This window comes from Bubalus kerabau, chromosome 3, assembly GCF_029407905.1.
Source record: "Bubalus kerabau isolate K-KA32 ecotype Philippines breed swamp buffalo chromosome 3, PCC_UOA_SB_1v2, whole genome shotgun sequence".
NCBI lineage: Eukaryota > Metazoa > Chordata > Mammalia > Artiodactyla > Bovidae > Bubalus > Bubalus kerabau.
The window spans coordinates 145,135,116-145,155,345 of record NC_073626.1 but is presented as its reverse complement, the minus strand read 5'-3'; the positions used below and the strand labels follow the sequence as shown (position 1 = coordinate 145,155,345).

Sequence of the window (20,230 nt, the reverse complement as noted above, 5' to 3'; positions counted from 1 at the left end):
ATCATGGTTTTGCATCATCTTTAACTTTATAGTCAGTATGACAGTTTTGATGTATGTAGCTAAATTTAAATATTTTAAGGTTTCTCTTGATTCCAGTGGAAGGTTAAAAGAGAAGAATTGTATATTGCAGTATATAACTGTTTTGATACCTAATTCTTATTTTGTACTTAAAATCATTACTTAAAATTTTATATTGATAGGTTGCTTAATTCCTGGAAATAGCCTTTAGGCCTGTATTTAAATTTCTTAAGTGGTTTAGTGAAAGAGAGGCAAACAATGGCCAAAATTGAAGTATGTGTATATATATATATATTTTTTTTTTTTCACTTTTTGGATACTGTACCATCTATGAGTACATTGGAACATGTCTTTTTAAGCAGAGGAAATATTTTCTTAATTATATACTTTACATTTATTATTTTATAACTTTTTAGCATAAAGATACTTGTTACAAAGAATCTCCTGCAATTACTAAATTCAGCCAACATATTTCTTTTAGATAAAAATAAAAGCAGGCTTTATCAGACCTGTAAATGGCATTGCATAACTTAAATGGCTTTATGCTGAAACACCACATTAGTGCAAAAGTCCATCTTTAAGGAGATGACCAAGGGACATGAAATACAAGTCTCTCCATTCACTAAGTCTGAGTCAGAAGCAGATAGAGAAACTGGGTTTGACTTATGTTTCTTAAATCCTTTTTTCCTCTTGTTCTCATTCTCAGATGCTATGGATTTTGTCCTCATTAGCTCATCTAGCATTTTATCTACTTTTCTAACACCCAGATTTTCCTTCAGTTTTTCAAAAAACCCCAACTTTCTGCTTATAGGAACATGCTTTATAAATATAGGATCTCATTTACTCATGAAATTCTTTTCTAAGTGGCAGATTTACTTGGCAGATCATTTATACATGGTAACCATCCCGAAATGTTGCAAAAATGATGTATTCCCTAAAAGAAGAAAAAGGAGAAATATGAACATTACCTATATTAACAATTAAGAGTTAGCTGTATGAGCCTTATTGCTTTCTAATTTTCTTAGGCATCTTAATAATTTCCTGTTTATAGACTCATCTTGACAGCAAATTCTGCTTTATGGTTGTCTTTATTTTGCTTGTGGGATGTACATTCCTCTGATTTTTTACCTCTCTGTCATTAGATTGGCCCTGTATACTCCCCTGTCTCGACTTCAGCAAGAAGTAGCAACATTCAGTCAAAGGGCGGTATCTGATACCTTGACGACAATTAATCGGATGGAGCAGGCGCGCACAGAATACAGAGGAGCCCTGCTGTGGATGAAAGATGTATCTCAAGAACTGGACCCAGACACCTTAAAACAAGTGGAAAAGTTCCGAAAAGTATGAAAATACATCCATTTAATTCATTTTTTGAACCTCTACAGAATAACTCAGCATAAAACATCAGACTAGTTTTGGAAAATGTGTTATATTACAAATTCTTAAGTTGCTTGGAAATCTCCAGTTGAAGTAAATAAAAAAAGTTTTCACGCACTTTTTTTTTCCCCCACTATTTGGCATAATAGATATAATTGCCTTTCAAATATTGCTTACCTGGGCTTTTAGGAGTGGTTTGCAGGAGGAAAATCATTCATTAAGTAGGGAAAGTACTTAAGTGAAAACTCATGTAAAGTGATTATTAATTATAAGTGAAGGTTATCAAATTTTTCATTCTGCCACAATACACAAGTTTGATCACAAACTTTTAAAGCAACTGTGTGTGTGAACATATCAGTTCAGTCACTCAGTCATTTCTTACTCTTTGCGACCCCATGGACTGCAGCACACCAGGCTTCCCTGTCCATCACCAACTCCCAGAGCCTATTCAAACTCATGTCCATCACGTCATTGATGCTAACCAACCATCTCATCCTCTGTCATCACCTTCTCCTTCTGCCCTCAATCTTTTCCAGCATCAGGGTCTTTTCAGTGAGTCAGTTCTTCACATCAGGTGGCCAAAGTATTGGAGTTTCAGCTTCAGCATCAGTCCTTCCAATGAACATTCAGGACTGACTTCCTTTAGGATGGATTGGTTGGATCTCCTTGCAGTCCAAGGGACTCTCAAGAGTCTTCTCCAACACCACGGTTCAAAAGCATCAATTCTTCAGCGCTCAGCTTTCTTTATAGTCCAACTCGCACATCCATATTTGACTACTGGAAAAACCATAGCTTTGACTAGACAGACCTTCATTGGTAAAACAATGTCTCTGCTTTTTAATATGCTGTCTAGGTTGGTCATAACTTTTCTTCCAAGGAGCAAGCGTCTTTTAATTTCCTGGCTGCAGTCACCATCTGCAGTGATTTTGGAGCCCAGGAAAATAAAGTCTCTCACTGTTTCCATTGTTTCCCCATTGATTTGCCATGAAGTGATGGGACCAGATGCCATGATCTTAGTTTTCTGAATGTTGAGTTTTAAGCCTACTTTTTTACTCTCCTCTTTTAATCAAGAGGCTCTTTAGTTGTTCTTCGCTTTCTGCCGTAAGTGTGGTGTCATCTGCGTATCTTAGGTTCTTGATTATTTCTCCCAGCAATCTTGATTCCAGCTTGTGCTTCATCCAGTCTGGCGTTTCACATGATGTGCTCTGCATATTAGTTAAATAAGCTAAATAATCTACTTATTATAAATTGTATCCCCTGAATTTACCATACATAAATAGTGAAATTCACTCACTCTAGGACTTCCCTGGTGGTCCAGGGGCTAAGTCTCCATGCTCTCGATGCAGGGGGCCTCGGTTCCATCCCTGGTCAGGGAACTAGATCCCACATGTCCCAACTAAGCTTGCATGCTGCATGCCTGAACTAAAAGATCACGCATGCCTGAACTAAAAGATCACTCATGCCATGACTAAGACCCACTGCAGCCAAATAAATATTTTTTTAAAATGTACTCACTCCATTTTATAAATATTTAAAGTAGCTGTAATAATTCATACTTATATTTAATATAGATGGAATCTTTCTACTAGCTGTTACAAGTGCTTTGCCTCATTGATTTCTCCAAGAAACATGGGCAGTAGGTGGACACGTGGCCTCAGTCAACCTGTCATTCTATCCCCTTTATAATCCTTGACAGATACAATCCGAGAGTGCTTGCACAACAGTGTGAGTGCACTGATGTCACTAAATTGTACAGTTTTAAAATGGTTAAATGCATGTTATGTGAATTTCACTTCAATTAAACAAACAAAAAGAATAGGATCCACACCTCCTATCTAGACCCAAATAGCCCTGCACACTCTGTTCCCTGGGCCCTCTGCAGCCACATCTCATACTTACTTTCTGTGCTTAAGGAAGGAATATGCTCTACCCCATTCCTTCCCTTTCTGCAGACACCCCCCCATACCTAGAACTTGTCTTTCCTTTTCCCTGGGTCTAGCAGGCTCTCCTCAGTGTCTTAGCATGGTCTGCTCATCTGCTCATTGTCCTCCTGTCCCAGTTCAGACATCATGTATTGAGCTCATCAATGGCTTTGCTGACATCTTACCAAAAGTTGTTGCTTAGTTCTGTTTCATGCATATGCTAACTTGTGACTTGAGATCATCTTATATATTTACTTCCTTTTTTTTCCTGTGCCCCCTCACTCAGGGATGGTGGCGAAGAACATTGTTCACCACAGCATCCCCGGTCCTTGAGCAGTGCCTGGCACATAATAGATACCTTTTAAGTATTCATTGAATGAATAAGCACATTTAAAGCTGAATATTCACATGACTTACTGACAAATGACTCACCTATGTGTAAGAAATATAAGCCTATATTTAAGTTCATAAATACATCTGTATGATTCAGAGCTATTATTAATGCTTTATAACACTTTAACTATATCCCCTTTCCATTTATTCTTCTACTATTTCTTAGCTAAATATTATCTATCAGTAGTTTTGGATGTTTCTTTTTACTTGGAATCTGTTTTTTCTTCTTAGCTATATACTTTTTTTTCTGTCTTTCGTCACATAGTTTCTCAGCATAAAGATACCTGGTGGAAAGAATCTCCCACAGTTACCAAAAATAGCCAAAATCTTTTCAATGAATCATGAAATACTAATTCAGGGAAGGAGAATCTTCTTTGTTACAATTTCATGTGTCTGAAAACATGTATCATGAACCTGTGTGGTACATTTATTTCTATGTTAGAAGTATTAATAAGCTACATTTTTGTGGTTGCAGGTACAGATCCAAGTGAGAAATAGCAAAACTTCTTTTGACAAGTTAAAGATGGATGTTTGTCAGAAAGTGGATTTACTTGGAGCTAGTCGCTGTAACATGTTGTCTCATTCACTTGCTACCTACCAGGTACCCACCTCCATGGTCAGCATATCCTTGCAGTAAAAAGATGAGTGGTGAGATTCCTTTTTAAAAGTTGTCTAAAGGGTGCAAAAAAAATTGTATAATTGATCAGATTCCTTTGATTTTGTTAAACTTGACTTACTAAGGTTATGACATTCAGAATCATAGAATACTAGACTGGAAAAGACTTTAGCAATTACCTGCTCCCGTAGCTTCATGTTATTCCCTTTGATATCCTAGGAAGGAGAGACAGACAGACATTTAGGAGCTTGAGAGGAGTCAGGATTCAAGGCCTCTTAGTCTGGTTCATTCGGAGATGCTCCACTTTGAACTAATTCTACACACAATTTTATTTGAAGCAAAGATGCTGTGACCCAAAAGTTCAACACTTTTCTACCATTGGTGGATGAGGAAAGTGAAAATTAAATGAGACTTAAAGGAAATGGTAGTGTTGGGCTTAAAAACTTAGGTTTTCTAAGTCTTATGTTCAGTTCTGCCAGATCATCATGCCATACCACTGTAATCTCAGAAGGAGATTACATTTGTGTTTACTTTATTCCAAGTCACACATAAATAGCATACAATGAGTAAGTTAGATATTAACAGGTAACAGTTACTGATTTTATCAGTCAGTGGCAAAATAGAATAAACTTTTGCATAGGAGAATGATAATAAACTAAAAGAAATGGCATTTGATGCTGCTTTTAAGGAATCTGCCTAATTCAGTTCAATTCTGTGGGATTTAAGAATCAAGACAAGTGACACTTGAAAATAAAAGCACGTGGTGATCTGTGTCGCATGATGCCAGAAACACAGCGGCTGTTACCCAGCTCTCCCTTGTTCTCCTCACTCACCTCCTCACTTTGAACAGGAACCTTGAAGCAGCGAGGAAAATGTACAATTACTTGAGTTAGCTTGATAACACATTTTTTTTTTTGACAAATCTTTCTTGAGCCCTAAATGAAAGTCCAAATTTAATGGTACAAATTATTTTACTCCAATTAATAAAGTTTTATACATGCTTACCAACATAAAAGTTTACACATACACCTCTGATGCAAATATGATATTTTGGTGCTTTGAACATTTTTCTCCTGGGCCCCTCGGAAGGTGTTCTCATCGGCCAGCGTCATGCTCTCGGCTGCAGTCCCTCCCGAGCTGGCTCCGGTTATCTGTCAGTGCTGTATGCACACGGGCGACATACATGCAGACACAGTGCCAGTCCTTGTGCAGTTACTGTTTACAGAGCTTTCGGGCTCCCCAGACCTGGAAATTGATTTTAGATCCTACTTCTTGTTATTTGACAACAACTATTTGTCTACGATAGTGAGGAAAAAGAGCACTGAAAAAAGGAGAGGAAGCGGGACTGTAGTGCCACCTTGTCTTTCTCTACAGAGAACACTGCTTGGATTCTGGGAGAAGACAGCTCGAATGATGTCCCAGATTCATGGGACCTGTATAGGCCTTCATCCATACGACTTTGTAGCTCTCAAGGTACGTTCCTTTCAGTGCTCTTTTCTTAGATATATGACACTTCATCTGGACGATAACCTTGAGACTGCTTTTTGCTAAGCCTAATTTCAAACTTACAAAACACTGGGAATCATTTTTTTATACTCTTTCAGTTAGTCATTTTTATGAAGTTCCCAGATTCCAAATGCTGCCAGCAGCACTGGACAAATACATGGGCACGCTGCTGGTGGTCTCGTGATATCAGTAGAGTGGGGGAGAGCGGAATAAAAGAAAAAGTAAAAAGAAAATTAAAATGCAAAAAGAAAAGGTAATGGAAAGAGAAACAGGTGATGGAAAGTGGTCATGTGTTTTCAAAAATGACATTACCTACCTGACAGTTTTAGGAGTTAAAGTCTCTTTGCTTTCCTTTTACACTTATGTCATAGATGTGATCCATGGTACCATTATGCCAGTTTTGGTCATTATGTATGTGTGATTGCTGCTGAGGAGTACCGAATTAGGTCAGCTCTTTCCATAACACCTACATGTAAAACGTACTCTTCCTGTCAACTTTCTGTATGTGTGGCTTATCCAGCAGAGATGCACTGTGTTAATCATTTCATCCATTCTAGTAGGCTACGTTTCAGTTCCTTTGAACTAATCATTCTGCTTTATTTTCAGTAGAAGTTGAAAATGTTAAGTTTGCCTAAGCTGGATGTGATGTTTGTGATGGGTTCACATCCTATAACCGTATGTTACTGGGGCTTGGTGTAGATTTTTTTTTAAGTCAGGTCCTGACATAGCATCTTCCAATCTAATAGATTTGGGGTTTTTTGTTTTTGTTGTTGTTGTGGTGGTGGTGTGTGTTTTGGTTTTTTACCTTTCTATGTTAATGTTTTGCTGGATAACATACTGTGTATTTAGGCAACTTTCATATCCAATTTCAGCTTAGACTTGAAGCTGAAAATCTTTAGTTGTATTTAGAGCATCACAGTGCTGGCTGGCAACACAGTGAGGTCTTCTGTGGCATATCTTAGAGTGGAGGACCCTGTGACTAGTCCACAGTGTGTGTCACGGCCACGGGCAGCCAGGATACAAAGGATGCAGGGCTCGGGTCAAATTATACCAGCATACATCTCCCACTCTTGACTTCAGAACTCTTCCTGTTTTATATTGTTCTTTAGAATTTTTATTCTCATTTTTGTTTGCACAAAGAGAGAAAAAGATTCCTCCCACTTACTTAACACTAAATTTCTTATCCTTAGCAACTACAAGACACTCCAATGAAGCTTACTGAAGACCACAAGGAAGAACGAATAGAAGACAATTCTCTCCCTGAAAACCTCAATAGGTGAGCAGACAAAAGTTACAGATCGTGCTATGAAGTTCTGGATACCATTGTAGTATATATTTGGAAAGAGTTGTTTCTTCTCTGGTTTACCAAAGACTGAATACTTCTGTGTCATTTTTCCAGTTAACGTTAGACATCTGCTCTGAAACTTACCCCTTGCCCCAGTTTTGGCATGGCAGGCAAAGTTGGTGATAGGAATACAGAACAGTTGGGTGATAATCCCAAATTATTTAGTGTAGGAGACTGGGTCTTGTACTAAGAGCCTGTCTCTAGTGAATCCCAGAAGGGACTGCTTGAAAAAGAAAGAGCTAGGTGTTGGTAGCTATGAGATGGAAGCTGGTGACAGTTTGTCTCCAAGACAACACCGAGGGGACTGGGATTGGTTCCCTAGAAAGGGAGGCCCTTGCTGTGCTCATCCTTCATGTTGCCTGTTTCCCTTTAGTGACATGTTACCTTTGTTTTCCTTGCAGACCTGCCACTTGGCATTTTAACTAGATTGCGCTGAGTATAATGATGAACCCAGAAATAGGCCCAAACAATGACAACACTATATTGTTGAGTGAAAGGTGATCTGAAATATAGGCATTTCACCCTTTTCCCCAGGGGGATATCCAAACAGAAAAAAATTTTTTTAACCACCTTGGATATACAATGTTTTAGAATATAGATTAAGTAATCAAATGTATAGATATAAATTAAATGTATTAACTTAGTTACATATATTGAGACTTTAAATTGTACATTGTTTATTAATTTAGTAGCTATATTTGTTATCACATTTTATGGAAGTTTTATTCGAAATCTCCTCACCCATCTTCAGCATTATGAAAGCTGCCTTTCACGTTAACTAACAGGTTCCAAAGCACCTCAACCCTCTCTTCTGTCCAAAATGTTTAAAACACAATCTATGTATACTATTGTTGAACATTTCATTCCATATCAAACTATCCATTTGTTCTGTAGGTTTATTTCTGTGGGATTTGCAAATAAATATTGTATTGCTTTTAAGTGTCTTTAAAGGCTTATTAAAAAAAAAACCCAACACTAGAGTTGTGAGTTTATACCCCAAGAATTATGAAAAATGGTTCTGTATCTCGGGACTTTTCTGGCGACCCAGTGGCTAAGACTCTGTGCTTCCAACGCAGGGTGCATGAGTTCCATTCCTGGTCTGGGAACTAAGATCGCACATGCCGCTCGGTACATCCGAAAAAAAAAAAAGATAAAACTTTCTTTATCTCATTTTTTTAAATTATTATACCAGATGGATGATAACACTTTCCAAAATTAGTTTTGGTCGAGAATGTTTTAGCCAAATGTGTCTTATTTTAGCCAAATGTAACCATCAATTTCTTGTTCAAAATAGAGTACTCCATTTTTTCTACAGTTCTTCATTCCCTGTAGTTCCCAAGCACTCTTTTTTTTTAATCTCTTTTTTAAAATTTTTAATTTTTTTAAATAGTAAATCTTTGTTGGTTATCTGTTTTAAATACAGCAGTGTGTACGTACGTGTCAACCTCAACCTCTCAATACTTTGCTTGCCAAGAATTCTTGAGCAAAAACCTTTTAATGCTTGAAAACTAAACTTCATACTCGACGGCTTTGGTGACAGATGTTCTCTGTGTGGTATTTCACACGGTGCTCACCATGCTGAACATGGTACCTGGTGCTTCAGTCAATACTCAGTATAAATGCATTGAAAGAATAAGAGGTGAAAGGTTATTTTTACAGTCTATGTAGCTCTAGAAAAGATTTGTCTCAGATTTTAGGAGATCTACCAGACAACTGCCTCCTCAGTTTAAAAAAAAAAACTTTTTTAAGCCATACAGAACTGTTTGTAGAGTATGAGTCCCCAGTGTATTTTAACCAAAATCTTTTCATTTTTCTGTTTTACTTTAGGTTAGTTTTGTCAGATGAGGAAGTGAACTTGGGAAGTGAACCAGGTAAGATGGTTGATTCGATAAAATGTGAAATGATCACATACAAACGTGAAAACAGCTTGTTGCAGCCTTTTCAGAGAGATTGTATTAATATCCATTTAATTAAAAAACGTTAAGTCGCTTTATGTCTCTGTACAAACCCTTCTGAGTTCGCATTACAACAGCTTTATGGAGTTGTAATTGACATGTAATACTCTAAGTTTAAGGTGTACAATTGGGTGATTTGGTACTTGTATGTATTGCAAAATGATTTTCACCATTAGACTAGTTAACACATCCATCACCTCACATAGTTACTATGTTTAATTTGGGATGTGGTGCTGGGCAGTACTGTAAGCTGGGCTTGGAGGCTCCCCAGGGTCACTTTTAAGGCATCCTGGTCAGGTGGGCCAAGGACCATGCTCCCCTCTTGGGTGGGACTGCTCACCTGCTTCCCTGCCTGGGCAGGTGGTAGGATTTGCTCTGCAGCTGCCCAGGGTCTCAGTCCAGGCTTCCTGCTCGGGTGGAACTGGAGGCTGTGCTTGGCAATGAGTTAGCTTTCAGGCAATCATAATTAGAGTGTCCAATTATCTTCTTTAGGGAATTCTGGCCTTCTTAGAGACAGTTGCTTTTAGTGTAGATATTCATTTCACAGGTCAGTATGATTGTTTCAAAAATTATTCTCATATTTAAATTTATGTTATTTTAAAATAAATATACATTATATGTACAGTCAACATATATTTTAATTACTGTAGCTTTGGAGCCAGAAAAATCTGGATTTGAAGGCTAACTTTTTTTTTTAATGAGTCATTTATGCCTTTTTCATATTTCTCTTCAGAAAAATGACTCATACACTCCTACCTGGCAGGATGCTAGATATATTTATAAACTATGTAGCACATAGTAGGTGTCCAATATTTTTTAAGCATATACATAAATACAGACCATACTGATAAAAGAAACCAAAGACTACAATAGTCATGAGCTCATATATCTAACATACCATCAAACATATGTTCCAAATGTTATCTAATGGTGCATACATAATCCTGTATCCAATTAGAGAATATTTTTTAACCAACATAAATGAAATATAATGGGCATTGTTGTAGTGTCAACATCCACTTATAGTATTATTTTATCTTTTAAAGCCTGCTGTATCAGTAGTTATGTCCCCTTTTTGTTGAAGTACAGTTGATGTAATATTATATGTTATAGATATACAACAGAGTGATCACACTTTTTAAAGGTTATGCTCCATTTATAGATATTGTTGGCTATATTCCCTGTGTTATACTATTATATAAACTGTTATATAATATCCTTCTAGCTTATCTTATACATAATAGTTTGTATCTTTTAATCTCCTATCCGGAAGTTGCCCTTCCCTCTTCCTTCTCCCCATTGGTAACCACTAGTTTGTTTTCTGTATCTGCAAGTCTATTTCCTTTTTGTTACATTCACGAGTCTATTCTGTTTTGTAGATTCCACATCTAAATGATATGCAGCATTTGTTTTTCTCTGTCTGACTTATTTCACTTAGTATAATACCATCCAAGTCCATCCATGTTACTATACATGGCAAAAATAAACTCAAAATGACTAAAGACCTAAATGTAAGGCTAGAAACCATGAAACTCCTAGAAAACCTATGTAGAACACTCTTCGACATAAATAGCAAAATTTTCTTTTGGATCTTTCTCCTAAATCAAAGGAGATAAAAGCAAAAATAAACAAATGGGACCTGATTAAACTTAAAAGTTTTTGCACACACAGCAAAGGAAACCATTGACAAAATCAAAAGACAGCCTGTGTAATGGGACAAAAATTGGCAAATGATATGACCTATGAGAAATTATTATCCAAAATATATAAACAGCTCATACAACTCAAGATCAAAAAGACAACCTAAATGAGCAGACGACCTGAACATACATCTTTCCAAAGACATACAGATGGCCAACCGGAACATGAAAATATGCTCAACGCCATTAATCATCAGAGAAATGCAAATTAAAACTATAATGAGGGACTTCCCTGGTGATCCAGCGTCTAAGACGTTGTGCTCCCAATGCAGGGGGCCTGGTTTCAATACTGGGTCAGGGAACTATATCCCACATGCAACAGCTAAAGATCCCACGTGCTGCAGTGAAGATTGACACTCCTGTGTGCTCCAGCTAAGGCCTTGAAACAGCCAAATAACTGTTTAAAAATAAATACAACTATAATGAGATACCATCTCACACCTGTCAGAATGGCTGTCACCACAAAGACTACAAATATAAATACCTGTGAAAATGTGTAGGAAAGGGAAACTTCTTACACTGCCGGTGGGAATGTAAATTGGTTTAGGCACAATGAAAACCAGTATAGAGGTTTCCCAAAAACTAAAAATAAAATTACCATATGAGCAAGCAATTCCACTCATGGGTATATATATCTGAAAAAAATCCCCAAAACAGTAATTGGAAAAGATACATGTATCCCATTGTTCATAGCAATAAGTGTCCATCAACAGATGAAAATAGATAAAGAATATGTGGTATGCATATAGGAGTACTATTCAGTCATAAAAAAGAATGAAAATTTGCTATTTCCAACAACATGGATGAACTAAGTGAAATAGGTCAGAGAAAGACAAATACTATATAATGTTGCTTATATGATAAGCTAAATAAACTGTTGAACATAACAACAACAAAAAACCCAGGATTACTGATATAGAGAAAACTAGTATTTACCATCAGGGACAAGGAGGGGAGGAGGGACAAAATAAGGAAGGCTAAGGGATTAAGAGATACAAACAATTATGTATAAAATAAACTACAGGGAATATAGTCAATATTTTATAATAATTATAAGTGGAGCATAACTTAAAAATTGCAAATCACTCTGTTGTACACTTGTTACTTATACTGAGGTATAATTGACATATAACTATATTAGTTTCAGGTGTACACATGATTTGCTATATGTATAGATTGCAAAATGATCACCACAATAAGTCTAGTTAATATCCATCCTCATACACAGTGACCATTTTTTTCTTGTGATGAAAACTTTTAAGATTTACTCTCTTAGCAGCTTTCAAATATGCAGTATTTGAAAGTATTACTAACTGTATAAGCTGGGTTTAGAAAAGGAAGAGGAACAAGAAACCAAATGTCCAACATTCACTGGATCATAGAGAAAGCAAGGGAATTCCAGCAAAACATCTACGTCTGCTTCATTGACTATGCAAAAGCCTTTGACTGTCTATCTTAACAAATTCTTTGTTATTTGTGGAAAATTCTTAAAGAGATGGGAATACCAGACTACCTTCCCTGTCTCTGAGAAACCTGTATGCAGGTCAAGAAGCAACAGTTAGAACCAGACATGGAATAAAGGACTGGTTCAGAATTGGGAAAGGAGTACGTCAAGGCTGTATATTGTCACCATGCTTATTTAACTTATATACAAAGTACATCATGCAAAATGCTGGGCTGGATGCAGCACAAGCTGGAATCAAAACTACCAGGAGAAATATCAACAACCTCAGATGATACCACCCTTATGGCAGAAAGTGAAGAGGAACTAAAAAAGCCTCTTGATGGGGGTAAAAGAGAAGAGTAAAAAGGTGGCTTAAAACTCAACATCAGAAAACTAAGATCATGGCATCCAGTCCCATCACTTCATGGCAAATAGAAGGGGGAAAAGTGGAAGCAGTGACAGACTTTCTTTTCTTGGGCTCCAAAATCACTGCACACCAACCCTTGGGGCTGGTGCACTGGGACGACCCAGAGGGATGGAATGGGGAGGGAGGAGGGAGGAGGGTTCAGGATGGGGAACACATGTATACCTGTGGCGGATTCATTTTGATATTTGGCAAAACTAATACAGTTATGTAAAGTTTAAAAATAAAATAAAATTAAAAAAAAAAGAAAGAGAAAAATAAAATAAAATAAAAATAAAAGATGCTTGCTACTTGGGAGGACAGCTGTGACAGACCTAGACAGCATATTAAAAAGCAAAGACATCCCTTTGCTGACAGAGATCCATATTGTTAAAGCTATAGTTTTTCCAGTAGTCACATACAGATGTGAGAGTTGGACCATAAAGAAGGCGACCACCAAAGAACTGATGCTTTCTAACTGTGGTGCTGGAGAAGACTTGATTTAGAGTCCCTTGTATTGCAAGGGAGAAGGCAATGGCAACCCATTCCAGTACTTTCGCCTGGAAAATCCCATGGACGGAGGAGCCTGGTAGGCTGCAGTCCATGGGGTCGCTAAGAGTTGGACACAACTGAGCGACTTCACTTTCACTTTTCACTTTCATGCATTAGAGAAGGAAATGGCAACCCCCTCCAGTGCTCTTGCCTGGAGAATCCCAGGGACGGGGGAGCCTGGTGGGCTGCCGTCTATGGGGTCACACAGAGTCGGACACGACTGAAGCGACTTAGCAGCAGCAACAGCAGTATTGCAAGGAGATGAAACCAGTCAATCCTAAAGGAAATAAATCCTGAATATTCATTGGAAGGACTGGTGCTGAAACTGAAGCTCCAATACTTTGGCACCTGATGCGAAGAGCCGACTCATTGGAAAAGGTCCTTGTGCTGGGAATGATTGAATGCAAAAGAAGAGGGTGGCAGAGGATGAGATGGTTGTAAATAGCATCACCGACTCAATGGACATGAATCTGAGCAAACTTAGGGAGATAGTGAAGGACAGGGAAGCCTGACCTGCAGCAGTCCTTGGAGTTGCAAAGAGTCTGACACTTGGCGACTGAACAATAGTAACTAAAGTACTAACTATAATCAACATTCTGTACATTACATCCCCATGACTTATTTATTTTATAATTGATAGTTTGTACTTTTTAACTTCCTTCACTCATTGTGCCCCCACCTCAGCCTTTGGCAACCACCACTGTTCTCTCAGTCTATGCGCTCAGGTATCGTTTGTTCTTGATACACCACATATAAGTGAGATGGTACAGTATGTGTCTTTCTCTGACCCATTTCACTTAGCATAATGCCTTCAATGTCCATCCATGTTGTCATAAATGTTAAGATTTTATTTTTTTTATGGCTGAATAATGTTCCATTGCGTATATGAACCGCATTTTCTCTTTTCACCCATTGATGGGCACTTGGTTCTTTCAGTGTCTTGGCTGTTGTAAATAACGCTGTAGTGAATAGGGGGTGCATGTATCTTTTTGAAATAGGGTTTTTGTTTTTATTTTTTGGATAAAGTACTCAGAAGTGGCATTGTTGGATCATATGGTAGTTCTATTTTTAGTTTTTTTGAGGAACCTCCATATTGTTTTCCATAGGCACTGTGCCAATTACATGCAATGTGAAAACTTTTAACTTTTAAGAGGGCATGGATATAACAGAGGACCCCAATATTTGTGGGTATTATAAAATTATTTGCTATATTTATACATATGTAATTTTTATCTATAGATCTTTAAATTTTACATATATGGATTATAATCTGATTTGGTCAGTTGAACAGTTGGGTTTAAATGATTATAAACTACTATAGTAAATCAGCATGCTAAATTTTTTCTTCTTCAACTTAATCTTTCATGTGCTTTTGTTTCAGCAACTGAACATCATAAGGAAAAACATTCTGGAATAAAAGAATTTGTAGCACCTCGGTTTTCTGACTCTGAAAATGGTATATTATAATTTCACTATATATATATGGACAATTTATTGTTTAAAATTCTTTAGTTTTTATTTAATATTCATTTTCATAACATGAAAATCTGATAGGTCTTTGCACAGGAATACAATCCTACTCTTTTACTTCATAGCATGTCACAATGGAAATTAGATAATTGTTTATTCTGTATGTCTCGGCCCTGTGGGAGTGTCTGTAACTGTGAGGACGTGCGGGACTGTTGCTCCCCTTACTGTCTCATGTATCTCTGCCATCTGTCAGTGCAGGCGCTCAGTCAGTACTACCTTGAACATTTCTTCCAAGCAATTATGTTGCATGTTTTCTCCCAATTTGTCATTTGTCTTTTGACTTTTCTTATAGTTGTTTTTTGCCATGAAAAAAATTTAAACATTTTATATAGTCAAATTTATTAATCTTTTGTTTCATTGGATCTGGATTTATGTCCTATGCAAAGCCCAGGTTAGAGGAGTTCATTTATGCTTTCTGCTGCTACTGCTGCTGCTTTCTACTAGTATTTATATAGTTTGTTTTTTTTTTAACGTTTAGATCTCCAATTGATTTGGAGTTTATTCACGCAAATGGTATTGGAAGAATGGATTGAATGTTATATTTTTCCAAATGGCTATCCTTTATTTTTTTAAATGCCATCTTTGCCCCAGTAATTTGAGATTAACTTCCACTCATATGCTAGATTTCTATATGTATTTGAGTCTATTTCTGGACTTTCTTTATAGCTTATAGATGTGTCAATGTACTATTGCCACATTTTTTATTTAAAGGCTTATTGTCTAGCTCCATAAGAAAGTTTCATCAATACTTTGTGATCACATTAAATCTGAAAACTGACAGGTTGATGATGTCAAACAAGGGGTATCTTTCTGTTAAAGTTTACTTGTATAGCTTTCATATATAGTCTTTTTATGTAGGTTTTGAACATTTCTAGTTAAGATCATCTCTGAATATTTTCTTTTATTGTGATTATAAATGACATTTTCTTTCCATTTCATCTTTAATTGGTTACTATTTTGTGTATATAAGTGCTATTGATTTTTACATATTAGTTTTGTATCCTGCTACCTTGCTAAATTTGTTTATACTTTGAGTTAGTTTTATGAGTGATTTTCTGGAACTTTCCAGGTAAACCATCATGTCTTCGGCAAACACAGATAGTCTCGTTTTTTCTTTAATAACTCCTGTGACTGTAATTAAGTTCTTTTTTTAAATTGGTACTACGTCCAGAACAATGTGAAATAATAGCAAGCATGTCCTGATCTTGGTGTCAGTGCCTGTTTCTGAATTAATTAAGATGCTAGCTTTTAGACTGAGGTATATAATTTATAATGTTAAGTATCCACACATTACTGTTTTCTCAAGAGATTTTATTAGGAATGGTTGCACACCCACTCCTTGTTGAATTTTGCCAACAGCTTTCTCAGCATCTCTACCAGTGATTATTTGATGTTTGCTCTTAAATACATTAAGATGGTGAGCTATATTAATAGGATTCCAGTTAGAAATCCAGCTTTGTCATTGTGCATTGTCTGTTGATACTTTATTTACTATGTTTACGTTGATATTAATTTCCCTGTGAAAATATCTCAGCCTGTGATTTTTTTTCAGTTTTCTTCTTTGTGGAAATTGATCAGTTTAACCTTTTTACCTGTCCTGCGACCAATTTTAATAAGTTATATTGTTCTCAGAAATTATTCATTTTGTCTGGGTTTTCAGATTTATTTGCATAGACTTGTACAAAATCTCTTTTGATTTTTTAAGTTTTATTGGGATATAATTTAAATACCATAAGATTCACCCATTGTAAGTATAAAATTCAGTGGCTTTTAGTAAATTTATAGAGTTGGGCAACCATCACAATTGAGAATTAGAATATTTCTATTACCCTCCAAATTCTCTCATGCTTGTTTGCAATTATTCCTTGGTCCCCTCCCTGACTCCCACCAGACTAGAGCAAATTTTCATCTTGTTGAATTGAGAAAGGGGGGTGGAAAGGAATGGTTCTTAGTTCAAATACCATAGTCTTTCATTCTTTCTGAATTGTAATAGATGTTCTTGTGTAAATGTTTCTTCATTTGAAGTATGTCCTTGGAAAATTTCCAGAGATTTTAAAATTATTTTCACCAGTTACTTAAAAACTGATGTGCAGGTCCCTAGACCTCATCATTCTGTCATGCCAGAAGCCTCTTTGATTTTTATTGACAAATGTAGTCATGATTTTTCTATTAATTATTATTTAAATACCGCATGGGTTATGATATGAAATGTCTTCTTTATCACTATTTTTCAGAAATTACATTCACCTTTCAACCAGGAGTTGTTTAAAAGAAGGTATTAAGAACATGCAGGCAGAAGAGCCCTTTAGTTTCTGGTTTCATTAAAAAATGATCTCATTTTTTTCCCTTAAACTTTATTTAAGGTACTAATTTAGTAAGTTTTTGTTTCATACATAAATATAGGAGTCACAAGACCAAATACAGTTGACACTTGAACTCAGTGGGGGTTCTGGGCCCCCATCCTCTGACAGTTGAAAGACCTGCCTATAATCGACTGTGGTTGTTGCTGAGTTGCTAAGTCATGTCTGACTCTTTTGTGACCCCATGGACTGTGGCCCACCAGGCTCCACTGTCCATGAGATTTCCCAGGCAAGAAATCCCACTGGAGTGGGTTTCCATTTCCTTCTCCAAGAATTGTCTCATTTTATTTCATTATAATCAAAGCATGTTGTTTGTAATATCTCTATTTTAAGAAACTGATTTGTGTGTGTGCCTTAGTTACTAATTTCCATGAATTTTCAATGTGTGCTTCAAAAGAAGGTATATTTTCATTAGGGTTTGTATATATTCAAAAACAACCACAGTAGAACCTCCCCAGCAGTCTAGTGGTTAAAACTTTGTATGCCCAATGCAAGAGGTGCAGGTCTGATCCCTGGTTGGAGAACTAAGATCTCACCTGCTGCACAGCATAGCTGGAAAAAAAAAAACTACTTGTGGATTACGTTGTTTAGATCTTTTACATCTTTACTTCTGTCCTCTTGGCCTGTTTTTTAACTTGGTATATTATAGTCTCCTATTATTAGCTTCTGTTTTTCCTCGTGTTTCCTGTAGTTTCTGTCTTACACAGGTGGTTGCTTAGTTATTTTATACATAAGTATTTATAGCTATTAATTTCACTGTGAAATGTCATTTTGATCTTTCAGTTCAGTCACTCAGTCATGTCCAACTCTTTGAGACCCCATGGACTGCAGCACGCCAGGCTTCCCTATCCGTCACCAACTCCCAGAGCTTGCTCAAACTCATATCCATCGAGTCGGTGATGCCACCCAACCATCTCATCCTCTTTTGTCCCCTTCTCCTTCTGCCTTCAATCTTACCCAGCATCAGGGTTTTTCAGTGAGTCTTTTCTTCACATCAGGTGGCCAAACTATTGGAGCTTCAGCATCAGTCCTTCCAGTGAATATTCAGGACTGATTTCCTTTACGATTGACTGGTTTGAAAAGTCCAACATCACAGTTCTTCGGCGCTCAGCTTTCTTTATAGTCCAACTCTCACATCCATACAGGACTACTGGAAAAACCATAGCTTTGACTAGATGGACCTTTATCAGCAAAGTAATGTCTCTGCTTTTTAATATGCTGTCTAGGTTGGTCATAGCTTTTCTTCCAAGGAGCAAGTGTCTTTTAATTTCCTGGCTGCAGTCACCATCTGCAGTGATTTTGGAGCCCAAGAAAGTAAGTCTGTCACTGTTTCCATTGTTTCCCCGTCTATTTATCATGAAGTGATGGGACCGGATGCCATGATCTTTGTTTTTGAATGTTGAATTTTAAGCCAGATTTTTCACTCTTCTCTTTCACTTTCATCAAGAGGCTGTTTAGTTCCTCTTTGCTTTCTGCCATAAGGGTGGTATCATCTGCATATCTGAGATTATTGGTATTTCTCCTGGCAGTCTTGATTCCAGCTTGTGCTCATTTTGCATGATGTACTCTGTATATAAGTTAAATAAGCAGGGTGACAATATACAGCCTTGATGTACTCCTTTCCCAATTTGGAACCAGTCTGTTGTTCCACATCTGGTTCTAACTATTGCTTCTTGACCTGCATACAGATTTCTCAGGGGGCAGGTAATGTGGTCTGCTAAGTTGCTAAGTCGCTTCAGTCGTGTCCGACTCTGTGCGACCCCATAGACGGCAGCCCACTAGGCTTCTCTCTCCCTGGGATTCTCCAGGCAAGAATACTGGAGTGGGTTGCCATTTCCTTCTCCAATTGTGGTCTGGTATTCCCATTTCTTTAAGAATTTTCCACAAATTTCTTTAAGAATTCTTTAAGAATTTTGATATGTAGCCTACCTAATTAGAAATTGTCTTCACATAAACTTCTAATCACTTTATTTGTTAAAATTATGTTAATATGAGAATGAAACAAACTTGATTTGCCATATATCCTACTCTTATTTCCTTGAAAAGATAAAAGCCATTTTGTTTTTATGTTCACTCAACAGTTGCAAAAGATTTGCCAGTAGATTCATTGGAAGATGATTTTGAGAAGGAATTCTCGTTTCTGAACAGCCTTCTAAGTCCTGGTTGTTGGAGTGCTGGTGAATCTTCCCAGGAATGCCAGGCTGTCTTTGGAAGCCCCAAGGCCAGTCTCAAGTGCCAGGAGCCTTCTGGGGGCTCTGAGCCTCTTGCTCACTCCGCAGGATTCCTTCCTTCACAGCTCTTTGACCTTGGCCTTCATGCTGCTGGAGCTTTCAACAGTAAGTGTCTGTGCAACATTTGGACACCCCTGAATTGCTGTATATTTGTGAAGCAAAACTAGGTACATGTGGATGCTGAAATCAACAAGGAAACTAAGTTAGCTTCAGTACTGCTAGATAACATCTTCAGTCACACCAGTCAACAAGAAAAACAACAGATATCACTGGTGTCTGTCAAGGAGAGTGAAACAAAGGCTGTTTTCCTGCCACCTCCCCTAAACCCCATATTTTCTTCATTGATTTTCCCAGGTATCTTCTCTACATAGAAAACCAGTGTCTTGTTTAAAAATTCTTGATCTGCGAAGTTATCCCTGCCTAGGGCAGGTGACACTGTTTCTTCCACCTAGCAAAACTTGATGCATTCTCTTCCTGTGAGCTCAGAGATGACAAAAGAAAAGGGAACAACTCCGGAGCTGGTTCCATGACAGCCTTCCGGGCAAGGCGGCGGGAGTGGAGGGCTGTGTGGAAAGCTGGGAGCAGGAAAGGGCCACCTGCTTTGTTTACATGTCAGGGAGTCTCTCCACTCACCTGCTGTTCCACCGTCCTGTGTCCAGCCCGACGCCTTAGGAATCATATTGTTCCCCACTTGGATAATGGTTCCTAAGTCCTATCAATTACATTTCTAAACTGTGTCTCAGATTTCCCACTCCTCTTCCATTTAGAACGTCGTTTGGTTTCCTGGGTTACTGTGACTCCACCTAACATGTCTCCCAAACCCTAATTATATTATGGAATATTACCCTGGTACAAAGATTGGAGGACTTTCATTAGAT

The 20,230-nt window shown here is 37.4% G+C and overlaps 1 protein-coding gene across 5 annotated transcripts in view; it reads left to right on the top strand.

The window, feature by feature from the left end:
• ICA1L (islet cell autoantigen 1 like) overlaps positions 1-20,230 on the top strand; it is a 57,786-nt gene that overhangs the window by 27,521 nt on the left and 10,035 nt on the right. For 4 of the 5 annotated variants that reach the window (XM_055573146.1, XM_055573149.1, XM_055573145.1 and 1 more), the window contains exons 5-11: positions 1,161-1,359; positions 4,186-4,311; positions 5,701-5,799; positions 7,023-7,108; positions 9,005-9,048; positions 14,613-14,687; positions 19,203-19,457. In XM_055573146.1, the coding sequence (XP_055429121.1) occupies positions 1,161-1,359; positions 4,186-4,311; positions 5,701-5,799; positions 7,023-7,108; positions 9,005-9,048; positions 14,613-14,687; positions 19,203-19,457 (884 nt within the window). The remainder of the gene's footprint in view (positions 1-1,160; positions 1,360-4,185; positions 4,312-5,700; positions 5,800-7,022; positions 7,109-9,004; positions 9,049-14,612; positions 14,688-19,202; positions 19,458-20,230) is intronic. The other variant, XM_055573148.1, reaches the window with a different exon arrangement.